Below are 27,390 nucleotides of genomic sequence, written 5' to 3' on the forward strand. Positions count from 1 at the left end.
GACTGCACTGCGGGCCTGAGATGTCGCCGGCTGGCAGGAGCGGCCCCGCCTAGTGTGAGTCGCGCCGGCGAGTGTTGCCAGGGACCAGACACACTGGACGGTGGTATGTGGGATCCACCACGGACTGCACTGCGGGCCTGAGATGTCGCCGGCTGGCAGGAACGGCCCCGCCTAGTGTGAGTCGCGCCGGCGAGTGTTGCCAGGGACCAGACACACTGGACGGTGGTATGTGGGATCCACCACGGACTGCACTGCGGGCCTGAGATGTCGCCGGCTGGCAGGAGCGGCCCCGCCTAGTGTAAGTCGCGCCGGCGAGTGTTGCCAGGGACCAGACACACTGGACGGTGGTATGTGGGATCCACCACGGACTGCACTGCGGGCCTGAGATGTCGCCGGCTGGCAGGAGCGGCCCCGCCTAGTGTAAGTCGCGCCGGCGAGTGTTGCCAGGGACCAGACACACTGGACGGTGGTATGTGGGATCCACCACGGACTGCACTGCGGGCCTGAGATGTCGCCGGCTGGCAGGAGCGGCCCCGCCTAGTGTGAGTCGCGCCGGCGAGTGTTGCCAGGGACCAGACACACTGGACGGTGGTATGTGGGATCCACCACGGACTGCACTGCGGGCCTGAGATGTCGCCGGCTGGCAGGAGCGGCCCCGCCTAGTGTAAGTCGCGCCGGCGAGTGTTGCCAGGGACCAGACACACTGGACGGTGGTATGTGGGATCCACCACGGACTGCACTGCGGGCCTGAGATGTCGCCGGCTGGCAGGAGCGGCCCCGCCTAGTGTGAGTCGCGCCGGCGAGTGTTGCCAGGGACCAGACACACTGGACGGTGGTATGTGGGATCCACCACGGACTGCACTGCGGGCCTGAGATGTCGCCGGCTGGCAGGAGCGGCCCCGCCTAGTGTGAGTCGCGCCGGCGAGTGTTGCCAGGGACCAGACACACTGGACGGTGGTATGTGGGATCCACCACGGACTGCACTGCGGGCCTGAGATGTCGCCGGCTGGCAGGAGCGGCCCCGCCTAGTGTGAGTCGCGCCGGCGAGTGTTGCCAGGGACCAGACACACTGGACGGTGGTATGTGGGATCCACCACGGACTGCACTGCGGGCCTGAGATGTCGCCGGCTGGCAGGAGCGGCCCCGCCTAGTGTAAGTCGCGCCGCCTCCTCGCAGCGAGCCAATCCCCCGGCGCGCGGAATGCCAATATGGCGCCGGCTGTTTAGTAATCAGGCGGCCTGCGCCGAGCAGAGCTGCACGCGGGGGTTGGGAGGGGAGGGGGGGACTACTTTCAATTCTTATCTCGCCTCGGGCACAGTGGCTGCAGGAGCAGTCATAATAACAATAAAAACTAGGGGAGCAAAAAAAAAAGAGTGGGGGAGCGAGTTACCACCCCCCCCCCCTTTTCCGACGATAAAGCCGAAGAGGGATGAAGAAGACATCATCGCCTTTTGAATGTCAAGCAAGCCAAATCTGTGTGCAAGGGTGAAATCTGATTTAATGCGATCCGCCTAGGGCGGAGGGAGGTTGCCATGGCGACGCGAGAGGCTGGAGGACTGGCGGTCCACGAGGGGGAGGGGAGAAGACATCTTCCGAGATGGCAGGCGGATAAAGAGGGTAGAAATGCCGACAGGAAAAAGGCTTCCTACTTTTTCTCCCCCTCCCCGGCAGGCTGCAGGGAAAACCGCGCGGGAGGAGAAGGGCAGGAATTGCTTTAAAAAGGAAGCGGAGAAGGGAAGCGGGGATAAAGACCGGGAGGTAAGAAACGAGAGTTGGAAAGGGCGCGGGAAAAGTTTGCCGGTCGTTGCGCCTCGGAGCGAAGAAGGAGGGAGGGTCTCTTTGCCCGAGCCGCCGGTGTCTTATTAACGTCCTGCGCACACAGCCGGGCCCGGAGTTTCCGGAACATTTCTAATTATAAAACATTCCGACCTCGCGTGCTCAGCAGCAAGAACGAAGAGTAGCCTGCACGGGGGAAAAAAAAAACTTTGTCCATGAGGATATCAAGGTTTGAACATCACATTATGGCGTGTTTTAAGAATACATTTATTCAAAAGAACTACAAATTGCTAGAGACCTGCAAAATTCGCGCTTTTTGATGGCCTTCAGGATAGACTGCACACACCCCTGTGCACTCGGGCAAATAACGCAAGTTCATTGGCTGCCGACTTGCAAGTCGTCTCAGCTGGTTTGTCTGTGATTCGATCCTTCTTTGGTTGAGGGTTTATAACTGGTTGAGATTCGTCCAGATGAAACAGTAAGCCAATAGCAAAATTATTTAAGAGGTATATGTGTTTGAATTATAGCCTATCGCCGAATGAATCCGCGAATTTTGCAGGTCTCTACAAATTGCGAATGTTAAGGTGGTGCCTGGCCGGGCCGTCAATCAGCGAGCAGAGCTCCAGGTGTGAGCGCTACATCCACAAACCACGCAAGATTTATTAAAAGTGCCTGATTACGAATAACTATGAAGAGCCATTGCTAGGGACTGGAAAAATTCGCGGTTTGAATGACCTCTAGGATAGACTCCACGATCCTCTATGTACGCTAGAATATTACACCAGATCATTGGCTACTGATTCGTGACACCTGCTAACTGGGATGCTTATGATTCAATACTTCTTACGTTGAGGGTCATTCATTGGCTCACAGTCCTTCAGGCAAACTGTGTTCCAATCACTGAAGCGGCAATAAGTTACGCGCACTTGGATTCTAGCCTATCGCGAAATGAACCCGCGATTTTTTCCTGTCTCTAGCCATTGCACTTTGCCTATACAAGTTCCATTTCAAGGTTAGTCTTTAGAATGTATATTTTGGACAGTGAAAAATGTTCAAGGTGGTGTTTTCACGGACGTTTTAAGATATGAAAAAATAATAAACACTGTATATTGTAAGGGGCATAGGGGATTTTTAAAGTTGTTTCTCTTCAATAATCCTGGGTTAAGATTACAGCGGCAACAATTACAGTCCCGTCAGAAGCGCGCGTTCCCGACTAGAAGACTAGCACTCTGCCCACTGCGATACCCAAGCGCCTCATATGCTCTGACAAACATCACATGGAAACAAATGATGATTCAAAATATACTTAAAACAAAAATAGATCATGACAGAAATGGTTCTGCGAACTGCTCGCCTTGATGTACTAAACTCACCCTCGCATGCACGAACCTCGCGGCCTGAGACCGACCCCTGGAGCCGCGAGCGAATGGGAATGGTCGTTGCACGGGAGCAAGTCCAACAGGAGAATAAACTGCTCACAAAAGACTTCCCTCGCTCAACCAGTTTCAAAACGAATGTTTGGGAAGTAGAACAAAAACTTTTTTTATGCAGATTTTATCCGCTGTATCGTGCGAGGCTCCATGCGCACATTTCATTTCTTTATTCGCTATTCAAAAAGCGCGCAGCGAGCGAGAAGGCAGGGAGGCAGGAAGGACGGAGAAATGCGGAGTCGCAGCAGAACTGTGAAATCAGGGTAAAGTGGGTGGTTGAACAACTGCCCCTGCTCCCTCCAGGCCAATACGAAAAGGGGGCTTGAAATATGGAAAGAGGAAAGAGAAGAGGGAACGGGAAGGGGAAAAGCCTCATCATCAGTTATTCCATTTTACGCCCGGGTGCCCTCATAAAAAAAAACCCAACCCCCGTCACACAGTAGCTAGTGGTCGCGCTGTTACTGTATTTCAATATGCCTCGCTGCACTCCCCTGGCACTGCGCATGCGTGTCGCCATGGCGACGCGTCCACCCCTGGCCGCGGGATGTAGCGACAACTCGATTTATTAGGCGGAACAGGGTGGGAAACAAGCGAAGAAAGGCCGCCGTGAAATACTGGTCGGCGCGAACAACACAAACACGACTGCCCGCAGAGTGGGAGGAGGACGCTACACCTGTGCTGCGTCGCGCCGTGTTGATGCTCGCTTGTTCGGGCGCCAGGTGTCATGGCGGGAGAGTATATCACAGAACCACCCACGGCGACACAACCTAGATCTGTTACTCCACAATTATTGATTACTTGCTACAAGAAGACATTTGGGTTCGTGCAAGTAAAAAGTGTGCATTTTTCTGGCCTATTGTTTAATATGTAATTTCAGTGAGAGGGGAGGAGAGGAGAAGAGAGGGGAGGAGAGGAGAGGAGAGGAGAGGAGAGGAGAGGAGAGGAGAGGAGAGGACAGGAGAGGAGAGGAGGAGAGGACAGGAGAGGACGGCAGGCCGCGGGTGAAAGAGACTGCCGAGTCAGGCCCTCGGGAGCACTCGGCCCGCCACTCAGGCACGCGCTCCACGGCACTCGTCTGGCCCCTCGCCCCTCGCCCCACGCTACTACCTGCGGCGCGGCGGAGGTGCATCAAACATCACAGCTTCATCAGGTGCATCACTGCCTCTTTGGTAGGGACCGGAAAAATTCGCGGATTCATTTCACGATATGCTAGAATCCAAACAACTGTACATTTATATTGCTTCTGTGATTTGGCTACAGTTTATCTGAAGAACTTTTAGTCAATGGGAAACCCTTCGACCAAAAAAAGTATCGAATCGCAAGGGTCACAGTTGACAAGTTTCACGAGTCAATAGCCAATGAGCAAGTGGCATTTGGCCTGAGTATGTAGAGGGTTGTGGGAGTCTATCCTAGAGGTCATCGAAACAGCGAATTTTTAAAGTCTCTACGGATCACTGCGCGTCCAGCTGAAGGTAGGTCGAAAATACACTGTTCGCAAGCGGTAAACGTGGCGGTGGGTTTTCTCGGGGTACTCCCCCCCCCCCCCATCCCCACCAAGCAACTCGGTGGGCCTCGTGTCGTCGGCAGGAACGCCGAACGAACCCCTTTGCAGCGGCGCTCTAAAAAAAGGAAACGGGCGAACGGTAAAATGATACGTAAAAACGGAAATAGCGCGAAGCAAGAGAACGGGGAAATGGGGAAAGAAAGAGAGAGGAAAAGTCTTCGCCATAAAAAGAGGGGGTGGGGGTGGGGAGAAACGGCGCTAAAAGAAATCGGTTTAACGGGCGGAGAGAGCCGTTACCGCCCGGGCGACCTGCTGTTATTGCGGCGCCGATTTCCAGCGACGCTGTTACGGTTTATTTATCAGGCCGGCGTAAACCCTGGAGCGGGCGGCCGTGAACACATCGACCCCCCCACTCCCACTCCCCTCCCCCCTAACTACCGCACTTCAGGCTCCTTCCGCTTGTTCACGAGACACACGGCGAGAACGTATACACTTGGTTCGCGATAAGGTGAGACTATTTTGACAGGTAAATCAAAGCAACAAGACAGCCGATATTTGTGACTTAATAAACAAAACACATAATCGTCTAACATAGGAGTACCTTTGATATCTATCAACACACACATTGTTAATTTTATAGGAGAATATATTTAGAGCTGTGAAAAACATTTTGATTCTGAGAGGGAACTATTTTGATTCTTTGGGACATTTTTTTTTTCCAGCTGTTCTCATATAGTGTAGCTTTCTGTCGAATGCAGTGGCACCAATGCTTCCGAATCTCCCAAGAAAAATGCAAGGCCACGCAGTTTTTTCGACCCCATATTTATAAAATATTCATAACATTTAATAATATATTTCATCAGCACTTAAATATTAAATTCTTACTAAAAACGATTCTGAAAGAAGAAAATCATAATCTCAAATTCTAACAGCAACAGTAAACAAAGCTAAGAAAAAAGAGAAAAAAAATTAGTAAGTTATTCGGTCTGAGTCTGAATCAACGTTTGACAAAAAAAAACTCAATTTTAAGTTCAGAACTATTGTGAAAACTAAATTGAGCGAGTCATTCAGTACTCATCAACGATGTGTATACATCTCACATCGGATGTACTAATTGTATTGGTAGGGACCGGAAAAATTGGCGGATTCAATGACCTCTAGGATAGCCTCCATTATCCTCTGTACTTCTCAAGTAAACACGCGTGTTCATTGGTTACTAAATTGTGAGGCGTCTCCACTGGGTAGCTTGTGATTCGACGTTTCTTTGGTCGACAGTCTCTCATTGGCCCAGAGAGCTCCAGTTAAACCGCGAGCCAATAGCAGAACCAGCAGAATTATACACATGTTTGAATTTCAGCCTATCACGAAATGAATCCGCGAATTTTTCCGGTCTCTATGTATTGGTGTGCCAAAGTAAACTTTATGGTAGTGAAACTATCCTGGAATACATTTTATAAACTTGAAAAGTCATAAACTATAATAGCAACTTAAAAAAAATACCTATAATTTATTAGCCAGTAACATTATGTTGGGACGAACATGGCGTCAAAGAGATTTAACATTTGTTTGGTTCCCTGAAGCATTACGAACGTGGTGCTATATTTTAAGAATTTTTCAAAATTAAAGGAGCCGTTCAATAGATCCCGGATTTGGATTTGATTATCCGATATGGATATATATTATAATACTGCCTACTTGTACTTGATTATCCGACAAGGAATTATATTGAAATACTGCCTATCTTGTTAAAATTCATTAAACAGTTAATACTATAAATTTCCACACTAAATTATTAATCTTAAATATTTTAAAACACATAACACCAAGTATATGTATGTGTATTTGTTTTTGTTCAAACGACTGAAATCATTCTGTAAATACTTCCTATTAACAAACATTAACTTACTGAGCTGATTCAACATTATTGTATAATATTATATTACAAAGTGATTAAAAAGAGAAAATTTTTTTTCTTTTGATGGGATTTTAACCATAGACCTCATACTTACAAAGCGCTTACCTTAACACCATGCTACCAAGACAGTCCGTAAACAATGAAGAGAACATGTATAATTATTATAAAGCCAATTATTTTTAGATCATTTAAAACTTTAGATTTCTTTTTTACTATGAATATTTTAGTTACCAAATTTATTCCAGGCTAGTTTCACTATCACAAGTTTCATTTGGAAAGCCAATACGTTTGGTATGTATTACCAAAGTAACGATATACGTAGACCTGCAAAATTCGCGGTTTCGATGGCCTTCAGGATAGACTGCACATACCCCTGTACACTCGGGCAACTAACGCAAGTTCATTGGCTGCCGACTGGTGAGTCGGCTCAGCTGGTTTGTCTGTGATTCCATCCTTCTTTGGTTGAGGGTTTATAACTGGTTGAGATTCGTCCAGATGAACAGTATGCCAATAGCAAAATTATCTAAGAGGTATATGTGTTTGAATTCTAGCCTATCACCGAATGAATCCGCGAATTTCGCAGGTATCTAGATATACGTATTTATGTTGCTACACGTGCGTCCGCCATATTTTCTAGGTTTGTGAGACTTCTGCGCAGCACCGTTGTCTCGCATTTCCGTTCCATTTCCACGAAATTGCTCCTTCCAAATGCCGTATACCGGGAGCTAAGATGTTTCCACATCAAAAATTGATCCCTAGGGCCATGACAATTTCGCGAAAAGATCCCGAGAGAAGCTGGAAGTTAAAACACTGTAGCATCGTCTGTGTTTCGTGATTGGATGAGTTACTTTGAGGTGCATGTCGATTGTTACAACAACCAATTACACTAATTCAGTGTGGAAGCAAACTCGTCCTTAGTGGCTCGTGCAAACAAGGCAACGACTTCTCTCGCAGACGGCCGCCAATTACAAGGAAGAAACCGCTGGTGTGAGTATACCTGGTTTCAGTCTAATAGGCGTTTAGATTTTTTCGCGAAAGTTTCCTGTCCCTATTGATAACCCATTTCAATGTCCTGACGTCTTAAATATATAAGCCTAATACAAAACCTATTATTTATTAAAACCCTCATTCAAAATCTGAAACAAGTGTAACCAATGTGAAAAGAAGGAAATGTAATGCAAACGTAAAGGGGAAATTTGGTAAAGAAAATTGGCTTAGGATTAAACATTAAAAATAAAAAATACCTAAATAGTAAGCTATTATTAATCTGCAGGAAGTTTTTTTTTCTAAACCATATTAAATGTTCTGCCTTAGATTGGTTCTAGTGAAATTTCAGGTTTATATGTTTTAGTATGTAATAGCTATCAAATAATTTGCCGTTGCTTAATAATTATGCAATTATGATGCTATAGTGTACTTGTTATTTAGTTTTATTCTAGAATATCATTGATTTTTTGTTGTAAATTTAAGCAATTAGATGTATGTTTGCTAAGATTGAGCAAGAGTTATTAATGACATTGAATTTTTTTATCACAATCGTATAGTGTAAATTATAAAACAATGCTTAAAATTCTTTTTATTTAAAGGGCTGAAAAAATGTCTTACTAAAAATGAAATACTTTGTATGCTATTAAATAATCATAACTTTACACATTATTTTGATTTTTTACTGTGATATGTTATTACTTTAATCCGTTACATATAATTTAATGTTATGTGTTTATTTCATTTAAAGGCCTTCTGCCTTTTTTTGCTGTGCGTCTGTTGCCTGAATAAATGCGTCATTTTACTCGACGTTGTGGTTGAAATGGTGCATTGTGGTAAATCTACTTTTCGTACATATACTGCAGCACTAATGGTCTTGTATATAAGTGATATTGATAAAGTGGAGTGTGCACACCCGCACAACTAAACTGAAGGCTCTTGTGTGAAGGTGCTGCTGTGTTGCCCGCGGCCGCGCCTGGCGCACCACTCACGCAACCCGCACGACCTCGGAGGAGAGGTGGTTGCGAGCAGCGCGGTCTCAGGGGCCAACTCACGACCAAGTAGGACATGTCTCGATATTGCCAAGAAATAGAGACCGGAAAAATTCGCGGATTCATTTAGTGATAGTCTAGAATCCAAAAACGTTTGTTTTTTAACTGCATCAGTGAATGTGCCACAGTTTATCTGAATGATACTCGGCCAATGAAAAACTTTCAACAAAAGAAGTATCGAATCACGAGCGTCCCAGTTGTCATGTGTCAGTAGCCAATGAGCAGGTGTAATTTTCTAGCGTGCATAGAGGATCATGGAGTCTATCCTACAGGTAATTGAAATCGCGATTTTTTCCGGTCTCTACCAATAAATCACTATCGCCAATATTAGGTTCACTACAATATTCAATAAGCAGTCATTTAAAACACGTTCAAAACGGAACGTCCATTCCTCGAGCGTCAAAACAGCTGCGATTACGGCATCCCTGGTGACTAATTTTTATCACAATTAAATGTTTTTTTTTAAGTACATTTGACGGACAGCCATGCTATATAATATGTCACCTTAGTTTGCAGTACAGAGTAATTGGCACCCACTTTTGTCAGACTGATACTAAACAGATTGTTAACATTGAAAATATTATTTTGAGTACCACAGTTACTTATAATAGGTTTCATTTTTTTTAAATTGATTTGTTGATTTTTCATTATCAAAATAGAGTCTATTGACAGTATTATTACAAATATAGTACTTGTCATTCTGCAAGAAAGAAAATTATTTCAATGATAAACACCAATTATTATTTCTCAGGAGAAACTGCATATTTGTAGCAGTCGGTCAACTATAAATAACAAGGTATTTCAGTAAACAATGTTATGTGAACAAACAAAGCCAAATTTTTAAAAAATTAAATCATATAAAAATTTTTTTGGACCAAGACTAGTGAGACCAAGATGAAGTCTTTCAATTAGCGCTCCTTAAGGTAAAAATTGAATATTATCAAATGAAATACAAGAAAATGTGTTCCCAAAATTATTCTCATCAAAATTTTCCTTTACAAAAGAAAAAAAAATTAGAAACATTTTGAAAACAATGTCATTTCATTGTGAAGTTTGTATAAAACGTTAGTTCTCAACGGCGACAATCTGGCAAGAGAGCACGCTGAAACGAGGATAGCGCTTATGACAGAGATCATGCATTGGAACAAGAGAGTAAATGGCTACTAACTAGGGACCGGAAAAATTCGCGGAATCAATGACCTCTAGGATAGCCTCCATTATCATCTGCATTTCTCAAGTAAACACGCGTCTTCATTGGGTACTAAATTGTGATTCGTCTCAACTGGGTAGCTTGTGATTCGACGCTTCTTTGGTCGATAGTCTCTCATTGGCCCAGAGAGCTCCAGTTAAACTGCGAGCCAATAGCAGAACCAGCAGAATTGTACAGCTGTTTGAATTTCAGCCTATCATGAAATGAATCCGCGAATTTTTCCGGTCTCTACTACTAACTAAAGACGAGACACGCGACGGAGTGGATCCAAGAATGCGCGGGTGCGCAGATATTCCATAGAGTCGTGGACTGTGCAGATCGAGGCGTCGACGAGGTGGAAGACCACGGTCCCACTCCGGCCTGGAGGGGCTTGGCGAGGGCGGGGGAGACGGGGGGGGGGGGTATGTGGCAGGGAAAGTCTTTCATTTCACAGACGAGAGAGCCACACCCGAAGTTACCCGAAGTTCATGCTCGCTTTTTTTCCCCCCGTTCTATCTCATTGTGTACACCGGTGTGGCATTAAATTTTGCTGTCGATTAGGATAGGTTAGTTACATTATAAATACTTCAAAACATTGTGGATGGTTGGTTATATTAGGTAAGTATAGCTACATTAAAAATACTGTAAAATCATTTTATGGTTGCTTAGCAAATAACTTTTTAATATGTAGCTAGCTATCCAGGGCTAGGTAACCGTTTGCATGATTTCACAGTATCTTCAATGTAGCTATCCTAAACAAATCAACCGTCCACAATGTTTTTAAGTATTTATAATGAAGCTAACCTATAACATTTACAATGAACAAATAAAAAAAAACCGAAGATGCACGATCGGATGTTTGGCTCTCTCGTCTGTGAAAAGAAGGCTTCCCATGTGGCAGACACACGGCTCTGGGCCCGTGAAGAGAGCTCGCAGCTGCAAGAGAGGCACGAGTCAAGGAGAAACACTGCTCTTACCTTGTCGTCTTCGCCTTCACTATCACACTGAAACAAGAAAAGAAAAACACATAACATAGTTAGTTATTTTCATGTAAATATACAAATTAACAAATATGTAAGTATTTTCATCTAATATACAAATTAACAAATATGTAGGGTAAAGTAAGGTAATTTTGCAGTAATTCTAATAAATTATGAATTATAATTGTACTATAAATTTGAAAAAATACAAAAACACTTGTTCATAAAACAAACATATATAATAAACCTCATATAACAAAATGACGGCCTTAATACCCCAATTTCTTTAATGATTAAGAAAAAAGTCAACACTTGTGCAGTAAGGTAAGTTTGCAATAAGGGAGGTAATTTTGCAACACAGGTAACATGTAAACATTGGATCGTTTAAAAGCATGCATACATATATTAATTGCATTACTGTAATAAAAACATATTTAATTATTATATCTTAATCAAAATATACTAACTATGTCGTACCAAAGGGTCGCAGCAGAAGCACACACGTCCAGACCACTGTAAACTGGTTCTCAGAACATGCTAATTCTGCGACCACCTTTCCTAGCAATCCTAGGATGGACATACATAACTGATACATAGCCGACAAAGCAAACGTAACATAAAACCTAATCAAGTGAAGCAAGGCAACATCACAAGCGCAGAAGCTAACAGTGCACGCGTTAGGGGTGGCTCCCGTACAGGACAAAGCTGCTGCCTGTTTGCGCGCTCCCATTGTGTGTCTCGTTGCGTGGCAAATGCGGCCTTCCCTCGGGAGTGTGACTCTTGGGCCCGCTTGCACGGTTGCGAATTGAAGCGAAGGAAACAATAGCTCCGTGTTATTAACATGCACAGCTTTTGTTCGGAGCTGCCTCGCCCGACGCGATGGCGCCAGTCGGCCTTAGAAACAGTTAGGACGGAGTCACGCCTTGCGGTTGCCAGTTCCTACTCGGTGATTTCTTCTGCGTCAAGTTTTCAAATGTTCCGTTTTGACAACTTTACTAAGTGTAACGTGAAATACCTGCACTGTGCACACCAAGAAAAGCTTCCGAAGGAACATTCGGCTAAAAAAACACTGCGGAAGTATTAGCCGCAGCGCCATAAACGCATCGTGTGACGCCGGCCTTAGCTGTTACTTTCACGCCATTAGAAAACTGACTGAATACAACCTTGAGTGAGACGTTCTTCCTGACATGATTCAATTGCCGGCGTAATGCAGTTCTTCCCTGACAGTGTTGAAGTGAGGTTACGAGTAGAATATTGTTTCAATGGTTGCTTTCAGAAGCGTCTTGATTGGCGGGAATGTACTGTAAATAGTTTGCCGTTTTAAATAAAACTCTCGAAAAGACTAGCTTAGCTGCTAATGTTGATCGTATGGATCAAGTTCAGTCTGTCAAACCTTGCATAGGTGTTAAAATTAACATTTTTCGGATAATTTCATAGTACAACGGTAGAGGTTAGCGTGACTAGACTCTTCCATTGTGGATTCCAAAGTACTTACATCTTCATAGCTTTGTTGTACAGAAACGGCACAAATTCAATCTTGGCGGCTGGTTTTGCACCATTTGGTCATAATACTTAGATTAATTTTTCTATTTTCAGATTTTTTTTAATGAAAAATAGTTTGAAAATGGGAATTACACTTGTTATTAGCCTACGACATATGGATGTATAAGGTCGGTGCAATGCCACCAAGCATGCACGCCTGAACTCCTAAGACGTCGTGACTGGGGGAAAAAAGGTTAGTAGCAATTACCAGCTGTTAACGTATTCTATCATTTTAATTCATATACTTATGATGTAACTATAAAAGGATAGTACATTAAAACGCATTAAGTAAACAGTTTAATTTCACGTTGAGTATTAAATTCGAATGTTATGGTCCTATGCTTCACGTTAAAGTACTTAAAACTTCTCTAGAGATTGATAAACATCGCGAAAACCGCTGCGAAACGTGAAATCTAATATTCTTGTTACAAGAAAATTTGTATTATGATTCAGCTGTGACATAGGTGGTTTGTTAGCTAAGAACAGGAGATGGTCATAACTCGTGACTAAATTATTGACGAACGTGTTTGTTATTTTCAAATTAACATAAACTATGTTATTTGAAAATGTTTTCTACTCGTGGCACTATTGTGTATCGTGTAGTTGCGCACGCAAGTCCAGTGCCGGGTGATTGAGGGAAAACACGGCGAACAGAAGCCAGGGTACGACACGGGTGCCTTACCACTGCAACACTTGGCTCAGTGGTGTGAAGCCTGCATCAACACCAATACGCAGGGGCATGCAAATTTGGCGAAAGGATTCAGAGACTAGCTGAAAGTTAAAACACTGTAGCATCATCTGTGTTTCTTAATTGGGTGAGTTTCTTTCAGGACAATGTAGATTTTTTCAACACCAATCACCGTGAGTCAGTGCGGAAGCAAACAAGTCCTGATTGGCCCGGTCAAATAAGCCATTGACTTATCTCTAGAGAGTGGAAAAATTCGCGCTTTCGATGACCTCTAGGATAGACTCCACAATCCTCTACATACTCAGGCAAATGCCACTTGCTCGTTGGCTATTGACTCGTGACACTTGTCAACTGGGACGCTTGCGATTCGATACTTTTTTGGTTGAAGGTTTCCCATTGGCTAAAAGACCTTCAGATAAGCTGTAAGCCAATCACAGAAGCAATATAAATGTACAGTTGTTTGGATTCTAGCATATCGTGAAATGAATCCGCGAATTTTTCCGGTCTCTACTTATCTCGCAGACGGCCGCCAATCACAAGGAAGAAACCACAGGTACGGGTATACTTTGTTGCAGTCTAATAGGAGTTCAGTTTTATTCGCGAGAAATACCTGCCCCTACGCAATACGGTACTGGCTGGAAGGAACCTCGTCGACAGGCTGTCCAGGGACCCGCCCGGTCAGGCGTGTATCTGCCCGCGAGGTTTCTGGCACGGTGTCGCCCCCAAACGCACGGCTGTAAACCAGCGCGCAGTTTCTGTCGCGCATAGGTAGACCGGAAAAATTCGCGGATTCATTTCACGATATGCTAGAATACAAACAACTGTACATTTATATTGCTTCTGTGATTGGCTTACAGCTTATCTGAAGGACTTCTAGCCAATGGGAAACCTTCAAACCAAAAAAGTATCGAATCGCAAGCGTCCCAGTTGACAGGTGTCACGAGCCAATAGCCAATGAGCAAGTGGCATTTGCCTGAGTATGTAGAGGGTTGTGGAGTCTATCCTAGAGGTCATCGAAAGCGCGAATTTTTCCGGTCCCTACGCATAGGGCAGCTGACATCTGAGTGGTGACCAGAACATCATATGGCGGAGAAATGGCGATGAAGGTGTAATGCAAGTCCCTTTAGTGCCACTAGGGGGTTCATGCCTAAATATTGCTATGAAAACAATTCTAAAAAAACACAGATTGGAAACGAAATACAAAAACATAACTAGTTTTCCACACTCAGGGTCATCTTCAATGGTCGCTGATAACTTGAGCAGTTTTTTAGATGACAATTTTTTTCTGTAACTTTGTACACTGTATGTGTGTATGCCCGGGTAGGCAGGGGCCTATAAAGAGCTCGGATTAGCCAGAACGCAGAGCAGCAATATAGCCCGACCAGTCTCACAACCAACGAGGGCTCGAGGGGAGACTGTGACAAGATGACCTAGTCTCCCAAGCATAGGAGCTTCACGTTGTTGAGTTTTACGTGTCTCCTGAAAATAGTTACGCATTAATAAAATAAAACAAATATTTCTGCTCGTGGGGGGAAGCTTATCTGGCGACTGGTTTGACCAGAAACAACAACGATACTGCCGGAACAAGGCATGAAAGAGCGGAGCGCCGGCGGACAAACAGCTGCCCCCCCCCCCCCCTCCTCAAAGAGCGACGCGCCGTCCGGCCGCTTCATTAGCGAAATGGCCCCGCAGCCGCGCGCAAACAGACCTCATTACGGTTTTACGCGGCGAGGGACCGAGAGAACCCGGGGGGAGAGTGGAGGGGAGGGGACGGCAGGGGGAAAGGACCATACTACTCGCTGCCGTAACAGGTGAATTATTCGAGCCCGTTTGATCTGGCCGCAAATGGCTGGAGCCTTCTGGCCGCCGGGGGAATACACACACGGCTCGCCCGCGCGTTTAACAATTCAGCGAGGGGCGGTAATGAACACGATTACCGGCGACACTCGCCGCTCGAGGGGGGAAGTAGGGGGGAGGTGACCCCGCAGACGGCTGGTGGGCGTTCCGTTAACCTGCCAGGCACGCACCAGGAGGCCCTAGCGTCGCAACTGTGGGCGAACATGCAACTGCGTTCATGCACGAGACGCAACTGCACCTAACACAAGGAATGTTAGTTTATGTACCTTAACCTACAGCATAAATCTCATTTAGGTACTCGAGACAGTAAGTGTCACTCTTGATACATTTACATTTTACAAAATACGAAGATATAAAAAGACGAGTCTTAAAAAACACTAATATGAGTTACGATTGTCAGCAGAGATCGATAAAAAAAAATAAGAACGGCACAAAATATTCTTGAGACCAGCGTATTGTATGAAGGTGCCGAGAAAGGTTTGTCCACGGCAGTTTTATGGACAGCTAGAGAACTAATAATGTGTAGAGACCTGTAAAATACGCGATTTAAAATCCCTAAAGGATAGACTCCATGATCCTCTACGCACTCGTGCAAATTACATCTGCTGATTGGTTACCGACTCGTAACACCTGTTGACTGGAATGATCGTGATTCGCTAATTCTTCTGTTAAAGATTTTTCATTGGCCCAGAGTCCTTCAGATAAACTGTGGCCCAATCACTGAAGCAAAATAATGTCAAAAGTATTTGGACTCTATCCTATCGCGAAACGAATCCGCGAATTTTACAGGTCTCTAATCATGTGATATGTCGCTGACCCCGAGTTGACAATTTGGCATGGTAGTTTTTTTTCCTCACAAAATGTAAACATCGTCAAATCTGTGCGTGATAACGGACTCAAGATGATGAACTCTATTCGCAAAGATGCCATAATATCAAACAATCAAGCAATAAAAACTGAAGTACTTTTATAATGTAAACAAATGAAATCAGAGAACACTAAAGATTCACGTAGGAGTCAGGGGCGGATACAGACAACAACTTTGTTAGAGTATTGCCGGGGGGAGAGGGGGGTGGGGGCAATGTTATATTACAATAAGAATCGTACATTTAATTAACGTTGTAAAAAGTAATTCCCCATTCACGTGTGTTTTTGAGACTTTGGTGCTATTTTGGTCCAAGTGTGTTTGTTTAAGGGGCCCGCCTCGTCAGGGCTTCTAGCGCGGTGTCTCCTCTTGGACTGGCGCGCAGTCTTCTCGTCGTGCACATGAACGGTGACCGTAACATTATATGGCGTAGAAATGAAGATAGAAGTGTAATGCAAGTCCCTCAAGTGCTTTCAAGAATCAGTACCGGTTGTTTTACGCTTAAACATTACTCTGAAAACATGCGTTTTAGCCATTTTAACTATTCTAAAAATACGGTTTAAAAACTTAATCCGAAATCAAAATTACCTACTTTTCGGCCCTCTGCGAACTTTTAAATGCTTTCCGTAATAAGATTCCACTCTGATATCTTGAGCAGTTCTGAAATCATGATGTATTTCCTGAAGCCCTGCGCACCGTGTGTGTGCCCGGGTAGGCGGGCCCCTGAAGGAGTGATCAGCAGCGAAGACAGGAGCGGGTACGAGGACAGCCTCGGCGAGTTATTCCCGGACGGCGCGGCTCGTTTGTCGCCGCGGCGCGCCGACGACGGGCGCCTGTGGTGTTGCTCAGCCGGCCGCGACGAGGCGCCCTGGGTCGCCTCCAGGCCGAGAATACCCCCCCCCCTACCCCCCCCCCTAGGTGGCCCCGCGCCAGGCACTGCTCAATGAGACATCGCACAAAAAAGTTACTGTATTTTTGTGTTTTAAAAGTTTATAAATAGAGACTGGAAAAATTCGCGCTTTCGATGACCTCTAGGATAGACTCCACAACCCTCTACATACTCAGGCAAATGCCACTTGCTCATTGGCTATTGATTCGTGACACCTGTCAACTGGGACGCTTGCGATTCGATACTTTTTTGGTTAAAGGTTCCCCATTGGCTAAAAGTCCTTCAGATAAACTGTAAGCCAATCACAGAAGCAATATAAATGTACAGTGGTTTGGATTCTGGCATATCGTGAAATGAATCCGCGAATTTTTCCGGTCTATAGTGATACATGTTTTTTTACCCATTGATTTTTAGACAGTTAAAAAAACAAAAATAAAATTATATTAGTTTAAGTGGTGTCGTGTAAGTTATAGCAAAAGAAAGTTTTTGTTATATTAAATTTAGTTTTAGTTCTTGGCGACTGTTTGTGGTTTAAAGATTGTCAAACCACTGGCACCCGGGCCGTTCAGCTTCTGCCTGCTCACGACATGTGTGCACTGAATTCAACGAAATGCACGCCTCGGCTTGCCTGGGGGGAAACAAGAGTCTGTCTTGAGTACAATACAACCGCAAGTCGGGGAAAGTATTAGCAAATACACTATAAACTAAAATGGATAACTACATACTAACATTACAGGCAAGAAGTGTGACTACCGAAATAATTAACAGATGAAATGTTACTTTAAAAATTATGTTATTCGTGTCACTTTTTTGAATTAATTAGATGCATTGTTCATACCGGGCATACCGTCTGTTATCTATCGGACTTACGTGACACAAAAATCGTGGAGCTGTTGGGTATTAGCCTCTAGTGTATCTGCTATTAGCACGTTTAACACATAACTTAAGAGTGATGTTTGATTGGGCAGCCGGTGAACCGGTTTGTTTAGTTTGGAAGAGTTACTTATGCCCCAGGTATCACACACTTGCTCGCGACCAGGCACGTTAGCTAACGTCCCCGCGGCGACTGGCGAGCTGTGACGAGCTGTGGCTAACTGTGGCGAAATGTGGCTAACTGTGGCGGGCTGTGGCTAACTGTGGCGAAATGTGGCTAGCATTGCTGGCTGTGGCTAACTGTGGCGGGCTGTGGCTAACTGTGGCGAAATATGGCGAAATGTGGCTAGCATTGGCTGGCTGTGGCTAACTGTGGCGAGCTGTGGCTAACTTTGGTGATCTGTGTGTGGCTAACTGTGGCTAACTGTGGAGAAATGTGGCTAGCATTGGCTGGCTGTGGTTAACTGTGGCGAAATGTGGCCAGCAGTGGCTGGCTGTGGTGAGCTGTGTGTGGCTATGTGGCGATCTGTGTGTGGCTAACTGTGGCGATCTGTGGCTAATTGTGGCGGGATGTGGCTAGCTGTGGCGAAATGCGGCTAGCAGTGGCGAGCTGCGGCGGTCGCAGGAAAGGGAGGGCGGTCGATAACGCGGTAACAAGCTGTTGAACCCCGTCAATACGTCACCACCGAGTCCGGCAGGATTAGGAGGGAGGGGGGAGGGTGGCTCCCAACATGACAGCACTCGTCCTTCATCCGCAGACCCCCCGGGCAGTTCCGGAGGAAATGGAGGGATTGCTTCTACCTCCCTGTTGCCGATCCCACATCCCTGCATCGAGCACGCATCCCCTGCCACAACCCTCAACAAATACAAAAACACTACTTTGTACCTAAATCCCTTATTTAATTGTTTTGAACCACACCGTTACAGTGGAACATTAAGAGCTGCAAAACCCAATTTCGAATTTGATAAAAGAAAACAAAATAAACATAATATAAACCGGAATAACAGCCAGTAAAAAAAGTACAAGTGTGTATCTACAGAAAAAAAAAAAAAGATAAGACATTCTGTTCGAGACAGCCGGAAGCAATTGCTGTTGCAGAAACGTCGCCCATGTTTCGTCTGTGTCGCGCCGATGCTGTCGCAACTCCACGCCATGACACATTTCAGGGAACCTTCTAAAATGTAACTACTCTTTCTAAAAAAATGTTCCCCGAAATTTCACATTTTCACGCTTCCGGCGCACGGGTAATTAGTAGGGGCATGCATTTTTCGCGAAAAGATTTCGAAACTTGTTGAAATTCAAAGCACTGTAGTATCGTCTGCGTTTCTTTCAGTTACGTATCTATAGGGGCATGCATTTTTCGCGAAATAATCTGGTCGGTCGTTAGACTGCAACAAGGTATGCCCTCTCTAGCGATTGTTCCCTTGTGATTGGCGGCCGTCTGCGAGAGTAAGACATCGCCCTGTCTGACCGGGCCATTCTGGGCGAGTTTGCTTCCGCACTGGACGGCTGTGATTGGTGCGCCGACAGTAGACACGCGCCTGGAATAAACCCAGCCAACCACGAGACACAGATAATGCTACAGGGCTTTAACACACAGCTGGTCGGAATATATTTTCGCGAAATATGCATGCTTCTACGTATCTACTGTCACCAGACCAATCGCAGTAGTTCAGCGCGTAAGAAAACGCAGTCCCGAGTGGCTCGGTAAAATAAAGGCAACGGCTTCTTTCTCAGACAGCCGCCAATCACAAGGAAGAAACCGCTGGTGCGGGTATACCTTGTTGCAGTCTAATGGGTAGTAAGATCTTTTCGCGAAAAATGCCTGTCCCTAGTAATTAGGCTAGCGTTAGTGTTATTTAGACTTCCGGTGAAAATACACACAATGAACGAATCAGAAAGTTGATAATATGTATTGGCAGTCGCGAATTTACCCGCTGTATACCCTAAAGATACAAGTTTTTTTTAGATGTCCGGTTCCATTTCGGCCAGAGACGAAGATGCGACTAATGAAGGTCTCGCTGGACATGTTGGCTTTGTGTTCACGCTAACACAGATATTTATTTAAAAAAATGTTTAATAATGCAACTATAGAAACTACCCAGCTTCGGTGAAAAGAAAATCAAGTGTGACCATGACTCAATTACCTGCCGACTTTTCTTCACATACAATGTTCCCACACTCTTACATCAGTTCATTTCCTTGAGTTTACCCGGGTTTTTTTTTCCCCTATTCCTTAAAACATTTTCCTCCTGTCTGTTCGGCCTACCTCGCAAAACAACATATACTACAATTCAAATTACTATCAATACACGTTTCTACAAACACACATAACACACAAAATTGACTATAAATTTTATTCCTGCACAAAACACAGTTTGCACTGTTAAACACTACGTAACCAACACTGCCAATCTGAAAAAAATATAAATTTGTTTATCGAACTTTGAAGTAATACAAATCCAATCGTCGATTTTTTTTATCGGGTTCAAGAACTATAAATATATTTTATTCACCTTCAAATTAATACACAGTTTCCTGTATCCCTTACGTTTGATGTCAGTAAAAATCTGATATAGATTAAGTACTAACAGCACACGCATTTCGATTGAAATACATTTCTTATAAAGACCTTACGATACTCACAGTATGAAAAATTACTGATACTTTATTTTACTTAGATATTGACAATTTCCCTGAGTTTTAGAAATTCTGAAGAAACTTTGTTTTCGATTCCCTGAGCTTCCCTGTTTCCGGGACCGTGGACTAGCACAACGCGCCGACGAGAGCCCGGCTTACACGCGCAGAGCGCGGAGAGGCCGTCAAAGCGGGGCTTTGAGCGTGTAAACGCGGCTCGGCGAGCTATCGATTGCCGGGCTCGATACTCGCCGAGTGCGCTCTGGCGGCCGAGGGACGAGACACGCCGCGGGCTGCGCTGTGTTACACGGTCAGCTACCAGCTCTGCACGCACCTAACCTCAACTTGACCGCGGGCAACATACAGTGTTGCAACTAGCGGAGCGACGAACAATAACGATGCTTCGCTTCTTGTTGCATAACTAGAGACCGGAAAAATTTGCGGATTCGTTTCACGATATGCTAGAATACAAACAACTGTACATTTATATTGCTTCTGTGATTGGCTTACAGTTTATCTGAAGGATTTTTAGCCAATTGGAAACCTTCAACCAAAAAAGTATCGAATCGCAAGCGTCCCAGTTGACAAGTGTCACGAGTCAATAGCCAATGAGCAAGTGGCATTTGCCTGAGTATGTAGAGGGTTGTGGAGTATATCCTAGAGGTCATCGAAAGCGCGAATTTTTCCAGTCTCTATAGCATAAACAGATTAACTGATTATTGAAGGAAGAAACCGATTCCCCTTATGCCACAGCTGGTTGACTGTTGGCTGACCACAACAAGCTGTTTGAAAAGGAGAACTATATTTGAACTGATTCAAAAAATTTTGCGATTCCCATATTAAAAAAAGCAAACAATCCTGATTTCCCCCGGTTTTTTCAAATGCATAAAATAATAAATTATATTAAAAAGCTAAGCAATCTAGGAAGAAATCAATGTAAAAGTAGTTTTAAAGAAACTCAATTACAATGAAAATTATAACTAAATGCCCTACACGCAAAAAGAAAACTTTTTTTGCGAATTTCACCAATTTATGAACGACTGCTCAGACAACGGTTATGTGCCAACGACTTGCGAAGAAGATAATCGCCTCCGACACAGAATACGTTACAAGCAGAAACACTGCTTACCAAAATGTACAAATTCACGTTTTAAAATTACTTAAGTACAAAAAAGTTTTACTATGTGCCATCTTCGTGCTAACACGTTGTCACACTATTTAATGTTTCAGAATATGGAGAAACATATTTCATCATTATGAGGTAACTCGTCGACGCCTGCAGTTTGTAGGCCAGCGTCTAGAGTCGAATATCCCAGGACGCCGACACGCATACCTATAGAAGATAAAGATAAAACTAACACTTAAACTTGAGTCGCATATTCTCCTCTCAGCTTGGTTTCTTTTAAGTAGCAGTAAATTGAATCGAAGATGGGGCGGGAATGAACTGAATTCTCGAGTGCATGTTGCAGAACCAATAAATAAAATTCCTAGGTTCTTTGTCCAAAACCGTGCATCACAGAAGTATAAAATGAGTCCTCAGATTTAAAGTGGGTTATATACGATCTCCCATTAATCGATTGAATAGTGGATTATTCAAATCATAATATTTTGTACATAATTAATTTTACCATCTTCCTAATTAATACATACCACGAAAAAGGGTCCAGATTATACGTATTGCCCTATAATGCGATATATATATAATTCCTCCACAATTTTATACTATGATTAAGTACACATGTAAGGACACACAGAATTAGTTAGGACGTAATACCAGCGGAAAATAACAACACTTATTGCATAGAAATTAATTCCTGCTAACAAAACGAATAAAAAAAATACTTACGATATAGCCTTTCCCTGAACTGCAGTGACTGCTGGCCTGGAAACAAGAAAACAAATTTCGGTATTAATGCACAGCAACGAATGTTGGTAACTGTAAAAAAAATATATGCACAATCAAACAAACAAAAGCAAGTACCTAAATTTCACACTGGGGAAAAAAAGCATTTAACAGTATGGCACATTACAAGGAGTCATATGTGCCTACTTGAGATCAACAATTAAAGTTCTTAATTTTCCAATCTATAAAATACGGTGCTGAATAGAAACATCCTAAGTGTTAGCTTGTAGCTCAAATTGTATGCCTTCGAAAGTGTAAAAGCAAATAATCACGTATGTTTAATGCACAGTTTAACATTGGAACAAATCACATAGATAAACACCGAAATACCATAACGCCGAATGTCAAAATTGACCACAACGCCGACAGCTAGAAAACTGCTGTGTACCACAACGCCGAAATAACAACTGAATGAATTTGTGTGTGTTTCTTAAATGTACCTTAACGCCGAAATACCACAATCAAACCTAACCTTACCTTACCTAACCTAACCTAGCGTAAAATAACCTAACCTAACTTAACCTAGCCTATCCTAGCCTAACCCTACCTAGCCTAACCTAGTCTAACCAAACCTAGTATAACCTAACCTAGTCTAACCTAACCTAGTCTAACCTATCCTAACCTTTGTGGCAGTCCTGCAATGACATTTTTCGGCTTAAGTGTATTTCGGCGTTGTGGTAATTCGGCGTTGTGGTACACAGCAGTTTTCTAGCTGGCAGCGTTGTGGTCAATTTGGCATTTCGGCGTTGTGGTGCGTCCCCATAAAGCTACAGTCGGACACAAGCACATGGCCATCTCAGCATTCGCCTGCAGTGATCTGTAATCTCGGGGACACTTGGACGACAGGGATTCGAACCCGCGCCACCCTATGAGAGTTCCGTAGCGCCATGCCGCCAGGTGGACAGTTAGCGGGTGTTGCCGAAGAACAGGCTAGATGGCAGTAGTGATGGTCAACTGTCGAAGCACAGGCAGACAACGGGAGAATACCGCCAGCAGCACGGGCCTGTACTGCGGGCAGCATAACACGCGACTTGCAGGCGGCGCACAGTAACAGCGCGTTATTTATTCATTATGGCGTCTCGTTTGAGAAATATCTCTCCTTGCACTCAAGCCAAAATTTGAACAATACAAAACAAGCATTTTTTTAAAACAGCTAAAAAAAAAAGTAGTAAGACTTAAAACTGTTTCTCGTACTATTGACAGTAAATATTTTAATATTTTAAATGTGATTGTGCATTATAAAGTTCAAAATATTATTCTTAAAACAAATATAATAAAATCCAGGCTTCTACTTTGTAAATTAATTTAACAATACTCAATGAACAGGTATTAAAGCTGAAAGTTGAATCAGATCATGTTACTATTATTAGAAATTGTTTATAATCGATGATTGTTAAACATTTCTGTTCCAAAAAAAAAAAACTTCTCCCCACGGACGGTCCACACCGCTAGCGTCGCTCTCATTGGGCCAGCCGGCAGCCAACCACGGACAGTGATATCTCACCGATTGAAGTCAACAAGGAAAGAAAATTCGGCGGACTTGAACAAAACGTATGGGCCGGCCTAACCCTCAAACCATTTTTTTTATTTGGTCAAATTTTCCAGCCATGTATCGCCATTACTACTAATGTGCCAATCATATTTATTTTTATGGTACCAATGGTTTTTTTTAATTGAATGAAATGACATTTTCGTTAGTTTTAATTCTGAAGGAATTTATTATTATTATTATTTGTTGATCAAATGTTATTACTTTAAGATTCTTCAATTTGTATTCTCACCAGACCTCATTATATATATATATGTGTGTGTGTGTGTGTGTGTGTGTGTGTGTGTCTATCCATTCATTTCTCTCTATACCTCTCAATATCTCTATCTATTATTTTTTTCTCTATCCATATATATATATATATATATATATATATATATATATATATATATCCCCCTACGCGACCATTATCTCGTACAACTCCTGTCACACGCACTGTGTCCCCTCCTGGGACCCAGTTGTATCCCTCCGCTGGTCAGAATCCCCCCCCCCCCAACACACCAACACCCCCACCCTCCCGGGTTCCTGCTTGGGATAGGCCACCTCTTCAAGTCGTCAGTGCACCGATTAAAATAAGATTGTGTGAAGCAATCTTCCATCCCGGATGTAGTCGCGTGTATTAACCTAACAAATAGTATTCCTATTTTCGCCATCAGATCTAATATGCAGTGAATAGTGTATTTTAATTTCCTTCAGTTCCTCTCCACCATTGCAACGACCTGACATCATACAATCAATATTATTGTGGGTCAAACCACACCGCTATAGACGGTACCTGTCCCACCCGTTCTGCGGGCTTAAAGGGTTCTTGGCACTTCTGCCCGTTTTGGATTACACTCTTCCAGTTTGCAGCCTCCATACAAAGCTTGAGAATGGAAGCGGCCCTCAAATTTTCCCCACCACGAACAGTGTTTTGGTCGGCTGGCGAGACGTGGCAAGACCCAGAGAAGAATGCGTTTCATATCATTATTTTGTAATGTCAACATAAGGAAATCATGACTTCATCTTTATAGGACACTATGAAATTAATGTTCATAGTATTAATTGCAATATTAATAAGTTTGTAAAGGATGCCTCCAAAGAAAGTTTTTTTTAGTTAGATCAAAGATATTTTAAATGCACCAAGTTATTTATAGCACAATTCATCACACCTAATCACGAAATTTTGTCAACATAATTTTTAATGCATTTATAAATCACTGATATTTTCCTTTTATTTAAAATAAATTGCCATGCATTTTTTTTCCTGATAAGTAAAATATCCATTACTGATTGTTAAGTCAGTAACATGCAAATGAAATAAAAATGTTTGAATGGAATTAAATGTGGCCTGTGTCCCAAACCTTTGATGTATAATTTGTAAAGCAGTTTTAAATGAGTATTAGAAGGCCCAGTGTGCATCCACATATCCAACAAGAACATGTTGTGGAAATAACCAAAGGACAAAAAGGTTACACTCAATATTTGTAGTAAAAAAAATTAGCTAGGGCTGTTATCGCAAAGTCTTGCAAAGCAATTGTTACAACTTATACCACAGCTAATGAGCATTATGTTATCCGAACTGGTTCCTTTTCAAAGTACTTGAAAAGGATTGACCACATCTGTTAGTTAAATATTTCAAAATAAAAAAGGCTATTTCAAGAAATAATTAGAATTTCTTTCATAAAATATTAATTAATTTTACCTGGCATTTCAAAATTCACAAATTTGTTACGATTTTGACAGCCAAGAAACATGAAATGAGTTTTTGTGATAGAAATGCAAACCATATCATGAAGCAGCCAGTGGCATTGCAGTTAAAACTAAAAAGTTTCAGTTCTGCAATAAATTAAATTCTCCTTATTTGTACAACCCAAAAACGTTAAAAATGTAACGTTGGCAGCTAATTATGCAAAACATATACGCTGTATAAATTTTTCATTTCGTGAAAGGCAAACAATTCAAAGAGTCTACAAGTTGATCAGTGATTAATATAAATATAAAATCATGACTTGAAATGGGAGGCACACGCCCTTAAGACCACAACGTACGCAAGGTTGAATTATGCGCCGTGACTTAGGGCGACGGGCTGTTTCACCCTCCACCTCCCCTTCCGAATCTGCACCCTTTTTGGGGTGGTTCAGGAGTCTGTTAATCCAGGGCAATACTAGTAGATAGTTGACCCAGCCCACGGGCGAGGATGCGGAGTACGGGACAGGTAGACCAGGCTGAGAGAGTGCAGTGAAGGGACAGGGGGTACTCACGTCGCTGAGGCGGTCGTGCGAGCTGTCGCGGCTCTCCCTGGACGAGGTGACCGGCCCGTTCAGGCGCTCCGACGCCCGCCCGCTGTCGTCGCTGGTGCCGGCGTCGTGCTGCAGCGTCGCCAGGCCCTGCAACAGCGCCGCAGCCGTCCCTGTTCAGCCAGTCCCTGTTCACCCAGTTCCTGTTCAGTCAGTCCCTGTCCAGCCAGTCCCTGTTCAGCCAGTCCCTGTTCAGTCAGTCCCTGCTCAGCCATCCCGGTTCAGCCGTCCCTGTTCATCCAGTCCCTGTTCAGACAGTCAAGACACGTGCGTCGTCTCCCGCGTCACTCCATGTCCGAGTTCCTCAGCGAGTGCGTTCATTTATTACTACTTAACCTTGTCAGAATTTCAACAAAAACATGTGTATGTTAGGGTCACATCGGCTGAGACAAAATCATAATAAGTAGGGGCGTGCATTTTTCGCGAAAATGTTTCGAGACTAGTTGAAATTCAAAACACTGTAGTATCGTCTGTGTTTCTTTCAGTTACGTATCTACTCTGTCAGCACACCAATCACAGTAGTTCAGTGCGCATGAAAACGCGTCCCGACAGACTGGGTAAAAATAAGGCAACGGCTATCTCTCAGACGGCCGCTTATCACAAGGAAGGAACTGATGTTGTGGGTATACCTTTTTGAAGTCTCATGGGTAGAGACTGGAAAAATTCGCGCTTTCGATGACCTCTAGGATAGACTCCATAACCCTCTACATACTCAGGCAAATGCCACTTGCTCATTGGCTATTTACTCGTCACACCTTGTCAACTGGGACGCTTGCGATTCGATACTCTTTTGGTTGGTTTCCCATTGGCTAAAAGTCCTTCAGATAAACTGTAAGCCAATCACAGAAGCAATATAAATGTACAGTTGTTTGGATTCTAGCATATCGTGAAATGAATCCACGAATTTTTCCGGTCTCTACTCATGGGTAGTAAGATCGTTTCGCGGAAAATGCCTGCCCCTAATAATAAGCCTTCTATGGCCTAGAGCCTGCATCTTATATTCAGGCTATGAGAAACTCGTAATTTGACAGCCGTATATTAATTTTTATAAATTTAACAAAACTATATTGATGAATTATTGGTAGAGACCGGTAAAATTCGCAGATTAATTTCGCAATAGGCTAAAATTCAAACACATGTACCTTCAAGCTGCTTAGCTATTGGCTGGATGTTTATCTGGAGGACTCTATGCCAATGAGAAACACTCAACCAAGGAAGTATCGAAATCACAGTAAAACCAGGTGAGACGACTCACAAGTCAGCAGCCAATGAACTGGCGTTAATTGACAGAGTATGCGGAGGTCTGTGTATTCCAACCTGAAGGTAATCGATACCGAGATTTTTTCCAGTCCCTAATTATTGGCTATTATTATTCTGCATGATATTTCTGTTGTTTTTTTTTTTTCATTTATCGGGTCAAAATGTTCAACTGTCAAAGTCTGGACGTTCCTTGCAACAACTGTCAAAAAAAATTATC

At 43.5% G+C, this 27,390-nt stretch overlaps 1 protein-coding gene across 1 annotated transcript in view; it reads right to left on the reverse strand.

Moving 5' to 3' along the window:
- Positions 1-27,390, reverse strand: part of LOC134530004 (proline-rich protein 36-like) — a 258,535-nt gene that overhangs the window by 124,934 nt on the left and 106,211 nt on the right. Inside the window, exons 3-5 of the mRNA XM_063364530.1 lie at positions 25,878-26,003; positions 22,029-22,064; positions 10,828-10,854 (exon numbers count right to left, since the gene is read on the reverse strand). Coding sequence (XP_063220600.1) covers positions 10,828-10,854; positions 22,029-22,064; positions 25,878-26,003 — 189 coding nt within the window. The remainder of the gene's footprint in view (positions 1-10,827; positions 10,855-22,028; positions 22,065-25,877; positions 26,004-27,390) is intronic.

The sequence above is a fragment of the Bacillus rossius genome, chromosome 3, assembly GCF_032445375.1.
Source record: "Bacillus rossius redtenbacheri isolate Brsri chromosome 3, Brsri_v3, whole genome shotgun sequence".
NCBI lineage: Eukaryota > Metazoa > Arthropoda > Insecta > Phasmatodea > Bacillidae > Bacillus > Bacillus rossius.